The sequence below is a fragment of the Crocuta crocuta genome, unplaced genomic scaffold, assembly GCF_008692635.1.
Source record: "Crocuta crocuta isolate KB4526 unplaced genomic scaffold, BGI_CrCroc_1.0 scaffold445, whole genome shotgun sequence".
Taxonomy (NCBI): domain Eukaryota; kingdom Metazoa; phylum Chordata; class Mammalia; order Carnivora; family Hyaenidae; genus Crocuta; species Crocuta crocuta.
The window spans coordinates 3213587-3222025 of NW_027530847.1; the positions used below are offsets into that span (position 1 = coordinate 3213587).

At 45.6% G+C, this 8439-nt stretch overlaps 1 protein-coding gene across 2 annotated transcripts in view; it reads right to left on the bottom strand.

Moving 5' to 3' along the window:
• TM9SF4 (transmembrane 9 superfamily member 4) overlaps nt 1-8125 on the bottom strand; it is a 52150-nt gene extending 44025 nt beyond the window's left edge. For both annotated transcript variants that reach the window (XR_013336312.1, XM_077769343.1), the window contains exon 1: nt 7970-8125. Coding sequence is in view for 1 of the 2 variants with exons in the window: in XM_077769343.1 (XP_077625469.1) it covers nt 7970-7984 (15 nt within the window). In the remaining variant the exon portion in view is untranslated. The remainder of the gene's footprint in view (nt 1-7969) is intronic.
• Nucleotides 8126-8439: the final 314 nt, after the last annotated feature.

Below are 8439 nucleotides of genomic sequence, written 5' to 3' on the forward strand. Positions count from 1 at the left end.
GCCACAGGCCCTGGTCCTGGAAAAACCACTCCAAAACACAATCTGATACAGGACTCCAGGAGGATCAAGGACCTAGAAGTTCACGGGGTCCCAGATAAGACCCTTGTGCTTGTTACCATTCCAACTTTTTATGACTCTTTGACTTCTTTATCTCCGCAGCCCAGACAACCTGATAAGAGAATGTTTGACCCACAGTCTGTAAGGAAATTAGGAAGTAGCAAAACACCTGCTTCTTAGGAAATTCCTCTGTATCTTCCAGTGACTTTTAATTGATCATCACAGGAACTTCCATGTGTGGTTCAGTCTGAAGAGCGAATTAAGTATTTAGCAAATGCCTGTTCAGAGCCAAGAAAGGAGCGGGAGTCCTAACATGTGAACCAGCCCATTCAACGTTATTTTGCTTCACTTGGTTTCCGAGTCACGAGGTAGCAAAGGCAGCATGTCAAGAAACAAGGTGATAGCAATCTAGAGGCCCGTCATACAGTAATCTAACACGCCATCACTGGCAAGGATATGGGTGCCTTGGAAAGTTATAAAGCTCAAGAGACCCAAGAATCAAGGTCTTGTCCTCCCTATCTATTTTATTCCTGGGGGCTGGGCAGGCAGAAAAATCTCTCCCAAGAGCCCAATGAAGAACTGGTAAGGCTAAAATGTACCCTGCGCCTCCTAAAATTTGCTCCACCCAAGTTGAAAGGTGTGAACAATTAACTTCTTCCAAGGGAAATACGAAGTTTTCCTCCTACGAACTAAAAATTAGTTCATTCACTCATACTTCTCTGTGGCCATAAGTTAACATTTTCTCTTCTGGAGCCCTCTGCCTTGCAGTCTTCTTTCCCATAAATAGCCTCACCCAGCGATTGAGCCTGGCCTGTCTGAACAGCCTTTCTGGTTCTTATTCCACACCTTTCCTGCCGCAAAAGCAGCACCTTCCTGAACAGTAAGCTAAATTCTTTAATTTCTTTCTCAAAAATATAGCCACCATTTTAAGATCATATAGTGACTGCTCCCCAGATTAAGAAAAAAAGAAAAAGAAAAAGGCTTTGGGGCACAGTTTGCCAACAGTTAAGTGAAATCAATTACCCGATCAGTTAAAGCTCCCTAAGAATTCAACCACACATGCAAGATGGCTAATGACAGCTAAGGACCACTTACCAAGCAGCCCCCATGGAGTTAAAGAACTCCTAGAGGAAAAAGAAAAAGGGAGGAGGGAAAATTGAATTAGCCACAGGAGGCTCTGAAAATGTAGCCTTTATTTTAGAACCTGTAGATACAGAGTTGCTGTTGAGCAGAGATACATAGAAAGACTCAAAGCTGTTCTTCAGGAGTTGGGAAAAACCCACAGCCTGCTGTGCAAGTCCAAGTGAAAGTAATAACTACCCTCACCAAGCAACAGACAACCAGACCTAAACCTTGAGGCCAGAAAGTGCAGAAATAAAACACAAGAAATGCACTGACCTTCCCTCTCCCCTTTGGGCATTTATAAAAGAACACTCAGTTGGTTGAACCAACAAACTTAAATGGTTCCCCTCTGGAAGACTTCAAACCTTGGAACAGGAAAATTACAGAGAGCTCTTTTTGTGCTAGGCACTCTCATCTCATATTCTATTTAATCATTACATAGAACCTTTGAGGACAGTATCACTCTCGTTTTAAAAATCAGGAAACTGAGGGTACGTGGGTGGCTCAGTTGGTTAAGGGTCTGACTTCAGCTCAGGTCATGATCTCACCGTTCTTGAGTTTGAGCTCCGCGTTGGGCACCAGGCTCAGTGCTGACAGCTCAGAGCCTGGAGCCTGCTTTGGATTGTGTCTCCCTCTCTCTCTACCCCTCCCCTGCTCGTTCTCTCTCCCTCTCTCTTTCAAAAATAAACATTAAAATTTTTTTAAGTTACAATGATAAATATATACATATATATTTTTAAACACATACATAAAGATTTTTAAAACAGTAACTGAGGTTTAAAAAAATAGTTTGCCCAAAGTTATGAAATCAATCACAGTGTCAGATTCTAGCCCAGGTCCTTAGACTGAGCCTTAGTTTCTTCATCTGTAAAATGGGGTTTTATAAGGATTATATAGAATATTAGATGGGCATATGGTTTATCAACTGAAATGTATCATGTGAGTAGAAATTTTCCCCTTGAAGTCAGGTCACATAGGTGGTTACTACAAACCTTTAATAGCTTTTGAATCAGAATGTCAGAGTAGGAAACACTTTATTGAAAGACTTATTCAGGGGTTACAAATTTAAACACTTACTGGAACCATGCAAATGACCTAAACAGCCAAGCTGCTCAGGAGTAACATAGGAGGGCTCAGAGGGTTGATGAACTGGGCCCTATATGGGGAATGCCCGTGGCAGGGAATCTGGGCCCAAATTCACAAGAGAGAATGAAAGCCTAGAAGCTTTTAAACGTGAAATCTCCCAATTATGAAATGTTTTGGCAACCACCTCAAAAAATGGTAAGCTCTGTGCCAGTCAAAACAAAACAAAACAAAACAAAACAAAAACCCACCCCAAATCAAGTCCATGTGAAGATGTGGTCTTATGGGTTGCCAAATTTATAGCAGCTGATGTACCACGAGTAGAAAGTAAGGCCCAAAGATGTTAAATGACTTGCCAGAGCACTCCCTTCTAAACTGGCTTAAGAAATCAGTTCCAACTTGTGATTTGATTTTGTTCTTTAAGAACTGCTAGTAGCACTAAACATACCCTGTGAACACAAAACCTCAGGATTTCAAACCGTGGGAGGCCTGTGAGTTTAATGCTCAGGCATCGGTGAGAAATGATGTTAGGAGGGCAGAGAAGGAAGCAATGAAGAGGACAGAGATGGAACTGAGAAGTCCTGGGTGTCCCCAACAGTGCCCCATTTGGGAAACACTGGTGTCAGCAAATGGTTCAGGGATCAAAGCAGGCTGGGGGTTGCTAGGTGGTTGTCATGTGTCTGTGGCCAGATGGCCCTGCTCATCCTGGGTCCTTCCCACCTTCCTGCCAGTACCCAGAGATCAAAACTCAACCTTCTCCAGCATTCTGTGACCTGTTTCTTTAATGCCAAGATCAAAGGGAAACTTTTGTCCAAGTTGTAAAAGAGAAACCAAGAGGCAACTTAATGTTGTCTCAGCCTCCTCTGTACTTCCGAAGAGGATTAAGGCACTCCCTTTAAAGGGACACCTTAGAGAAACACATTGGAACCAGGGCCTGGGGTCGGCACCTTAACTCCAAGGACACAGTGGCCCCTGCGGAATCCACACCAGGTAAGGCAACGGGAGAGATCAAAGAGGCAGCGCAACCAATAGACAGCAGCTTGGAAAGACTACAGAAACTATGATTGTGGAGGGGAGAAACATTTAAAGTTGAGTATTCTGAAGTACAGAATTTTCAACCTGAAATTTTGAAACCATCAAGTCCAAACCTTAATCTCACACATGACATTTGTGGAAACAGACCAAAAAAAGGCCAAAGTGATTTGCCCCAGGCCACAAAGTGGATCAGTGTCGGTGTTGGGACTAAGCCCAGACTGCTGACTCAGGCTCCAGGGCTCTGTTCTCAATGGGCGGATACTGCCCCACACGTGAGGCCAGACAAACAGCCACCTTCCCACACATGGAACCGGTGACAGAGCCCAGGCTTCCTGCATTCTGTTCCAGTCCCCTACCATGCAGATTTAGCCATGAAAAACAGTTCCTGTGCTTCTGATTGGAGCTGGGGCGGGGGGGAGGGGTGGCTACATTGCCTCCATCTGTTCGAATGAACCTTGTGGTCATTCAGTCCATTCCCCTGCCTCTGGACTGGATGAAACCCGAATAAGCTCAAAACACTGTGAACTGACCTAGCAATTCCACTCCTAGGTGTACACCCAAAAAACTGAAAATATGTGTTCACATAAAAACGTGTATATGCACATAAATGTTCATAGCAATGTTATTCACAACAGCCAAAAAAAATCCCATTGTCCATCAACAGATGAAAGGATAAAATGTGGTCTATCCACACAATGGAATATTATTCAGCCATAAAAAGGAATGAAATGCTGATACATGCTACAACATGGATGATCTTTGAAAACATTATGCAGTTAAAAAAAAAAAAAAAGCCAGATACAAAGACCACGTATTCTATGATTCCAGTTATGGGAATTGTCCAGAGTAGGCAGATCTTATATAGATAAAAAGTAAGTTAGTGCTTGATAGGGACAGAGGAGAGTAACTGCTAAAGCATTTTTTTCTGGGGTGATAAAATGTTCTAGAAGCAAATGGTAGTGAAGATTGCACAACTCTGTGAATGTATGAAAAGCCACTAAACTGCCACTTCAAAAGGGCGAGCTTAATGGTATATGAATTATATCCAATAAAGAAAGGAAAAAGATAAAATCCAGGCAGTATGAATCAGGATACATGTGAGAGAAGTACACAGTTTTATTCTCCAAATGGAGGTCTCCCCACTCCTGAGATGCCTACAAATGTATTCAGTGGACATTTTCCAAATTCCACCAAAATGATATTTCCCAAAACATATTCCATATGCTCAGTACTTCCGGAAAGAATGAGATATGAGCCTGCCTCTCACCTAAGACCCCGGTAGAACTCAGAATTCTGTAACTTCATAAAGTCATCTAAGTGCAGGGTAGGAGGAAAGCAGGAAACCCAGACAGAACTTCACTTACACCAGCTCTCCTGGTGTGGCAGGAGAAGTCTTGCCCTGCAGGTTCAGGAAACACCCACTGTGCAAACACAGACCTGAGAGGTGGCAGCCCAATCCCTGAGGAAGAAGAGCCATTCACTAAGGGAGGGAGGGACAGTCCCATAAAATATCGCTAGCAACTTGCACCCATAACTTTAACTTTCAAAAAAACAAAAGGACAAACCAAAAACCCAGCCCATTCCCACGGTCACTGAATCCACTAGCTTGGTTCCTCTTTGGTTGTATGACTGACCACAGAAGCCCATATACCCCAGAGCATATCCACCACCACCATCCCCACTGGTTGTGAAACAGTTAATTGTATAAGGGTGTGGGGACTGTTCTGACTTCCGTGTAATAAGTGCTTGACACAGACCAAACTCGAGTCTATCTGTGACCCCACTTTGCCCTGTTACATACATCCCTCGGTAATAAACTTGCTTCCACTCATTTTCACTCTTGCATCAAATGTGAAGTTGCTCATGTGCACCCTTTAAATTGGCCTCCATGAGGCACTGTATACATTACAACTTCAGCTTCTTAAAAATCAGTTACTCTATACACCATGAAAGCACAGGACGATACTCCCAAGCAATGTGACAAATGCCACATCCTTGACTGTGCTTTCCACTGAACTTAGAATAAAATCCCAGCTCCTTTTCCTGATTTCCCTGCAGGCTGAAAACAAGCCTGCTCCCCTAATTGGAATGTTCTGGAAGGGTGGGAAGGGGAAGCACCCTAATAGAACAGTCTATTTCAAAATGCAGCCTACAGACTATAAACTGCAGGCTACGATCTGCTGCAATGATAGGCGTGCTTCTAGAAACACAGCTGCTCCTGCCTCTCCAGTTTCATCTTGTATCATTCTCTCCCACCCCCACCCCTCACCATGCTTCAGCCCCTCCAGCCTTCTGTGTTCCTCAAATATACCAAGCTCTTTCCCACGCTGGTCCTCTACGCTTGCCATTTTCTTTGCCTGGAACACTCTTTGCATCGTGCTGGTTCCTTCTTGTCACTCAGGTCTCAACTCACATCACCTCTGAAAAGCTGCTCTGACCATTTAATCCAAAGTAGTTGCATCGCCCCATTGCCCCTAATCACTATCGCTTTTCCTTGCTGCCTGCCCAGCATTTATCACAATCTGACCTTATCTTGTTCATCTACTTGTTCACTCATTCGATGCCTGTCTCCTTCAGACCAGAACACTCCGCAAGGGTGGGGATCTTGACCCTCTAATTCACACTCCTAGGTCCAGCCACAGAGCGGACCCTCATATATTTATTGATTGAACCAACATGTGCCAGAAATATGTATTGCTAACTTATTACCTCTTTAAAAACCTCTAGGGGCACCTGGGTGGCTCAGTCGGTTAAGCGTCCGACTTCAGCTCAGGTCATGATCTCACGATTTGTGGGTTCAAGCCCCGCGTTGGGCTCTGTGCTGACAGCTAGCTCAGAGCCTGGAGCCTGTTTCGGACTCTGTGTCCTCCCTCTCTCTCTGACCCTCCCCTGCTCACGCCGTCTCTCTCTCTCTCTCAGGAATAAATAAAAAACATTTTTAAAAAGTTAAAAAAAAAAACCTCTAAAGAGGGCAGGAACTTCCCCAGTGCAACGCGATAAATGCCACTTTATTGAACTTCTTCCCTATGGCAAGGGAGAGTGTGACTTTTTCTGTTACATCCTTATGCCATTCTTGTCTTGAACATAGTCCAGAAAAAAATCAGTTTCAACATACCACTTGCGGTTTAAACTGAAGTCTGAGACCCCAGAAATCAGGCAAGGCTGTGAAATCTTTTACTTGACCTCTGAGATTCTAAATATGGAATCCCTCATTAAACAAAAAGGGTGTTATCAATTGGTTAACAGAAGGAGGGAAACTCAATGTCAGCCATTAACCTACCCTTGCTTGGAGAAAACCAATACCAAAGAATTTAAACAAGATTTTTTCTTTCTTTCTTTCTTTTTTTTTTTTTTTTTTTTTTTTCANNNTTCTTTGTTTCTTTTTTTTTTTTTTTTTTGCTGAAGTTAAATGTCAGCTCCTTTTTTTCTGTCTTCCTTTGCATTCACTCCTAGGATGAAATTATCTGCTTAGGAAGCAACATACAGGAAGGAACCTAGAAGTCGCTCTGGATGAAGTGACTTCAATTCTGGTTCTGGTCTCTTGACAAAGGAGAATGTGAACTAAGCTTCTGGAAGGAAGATCACTCCCTCGTAGATCTACTTCCAGGGTTCTGTACGAGGAGCCAGTAACGTTCTGACCCACTTTCCAGGCACAGCTCTTTTGCCTACACTTCTATCCACACACAGGCTTCATCCCAACAAGCTTCATTCTAATGAGCCCCCCCTCCCCCCGTCGCCTAAAGAGCTGTGTGACCCCTGCAGGGGCACCCAAGGGGAAGGCAGCAGACGAGACTAGTACGGTGTTTTTCAAAACGTAGTTCACAGACCACCTGCATCCCATAATCACGGAAGTGCTTATAAAAGTGCATATTCCTGGGCATCACCTAGACCTACTGAATTGCAACTTTGTAACTGCATTTTTAACGTTTCTTCCCCCCCACCCCCAACACACACACACACCCCGAGTCTTATGCACAGTGAAGTTTAGAACCAATGGGATAAAAGCTCCCCAGAAGAGAGGCAAACAGGTGATTTAGAGAAGACCAGACAAATGTTTAGGGAAGGGTCTGGACACCGAAAAGGGGGCGGGGGAGGGGGTTGCGGAGTAAGGGCATACTCCGGGGTGGTGGCAGTCAAGACCTGTGTGCTGTGGGTACAGTTGAAGGTGGAGATGAGGACAGGGCTCCGGGAAAGGATCTGAAGCCGGGCTTGGGCTGGGAGGCTGGTCAGAGGTGAGGTCGCATCCGCGGACTGGTCAGGACAGAGGGGAGGCGGCAGGCGGAGAGAGCAAAGTCTGGACGTGAGGAGGAGGAGCAGGGGTGGAAATAATAAGGGGCTCTTCAGAGGGGTCGGGGCTGGGGAGTGAAAATTAGAAAACGGGGGTCACAGGAGGTGGAGACAAAAGGTGGAATAGGACCCGGCGGAGACGGTAACCGAGACCTTCCCTCCGACCGAGTGCCTCCCCCAAAACTCCGGGCCCTGACAAGCCTGAGTGTGGGGCCAGGGTCGGGGAGAGAGAGTTTGGGAGAGTCAAGCCCAGTCAGGGACGTCCCTCAGGACTGAGCTAGGGGTCCCGGAGGTGGCTCGGGCCAGGCATGGGGCGCTCGAAGGTTCTGGGATTCCCCCGAAGGGCCCCGCTCCAGCTCTGGCTCCCGGAGTCTCCTTCACTCACCATCGCCGCCGCCATCTTGGATCCACGTGTCGCCGTAATGACGTCAGCGGAAGTGGTGTTTCCCTGGTTACGGAGTTTAATTCCTCGCGGTGCTGTCTGGCTTCAGTCTCTCCTGCAGTCGTGCTCAGCAGAGGGGCGAAAAGATTTAGCTCCTGCTCGGCAGCCTGGTCTGGGCAGTGAGGTCGCTGATTAGGTGACGAAAGGATGGTGTAACTATCGGGGCCATATTAACTCCTGGCAGAGACTGCTCCTCCTCTTCTTCCCCACTGTATTGTGGGTAATGGGGGTGTGCGTAAACGCGCCTGTTCTCTGGACGCCATCTTTACTATTGGCAGGAAGCCCGTTGCCAGGGTTACCTGAGGCCTTGATTTAATGAGTGGGATGGGTACCAGGGCTCCAATAGCAGCCCAACTCCGAGAATAATTTGTAATTAAGTATATAATTATTTGCTTGACTATTTTACATTCTCT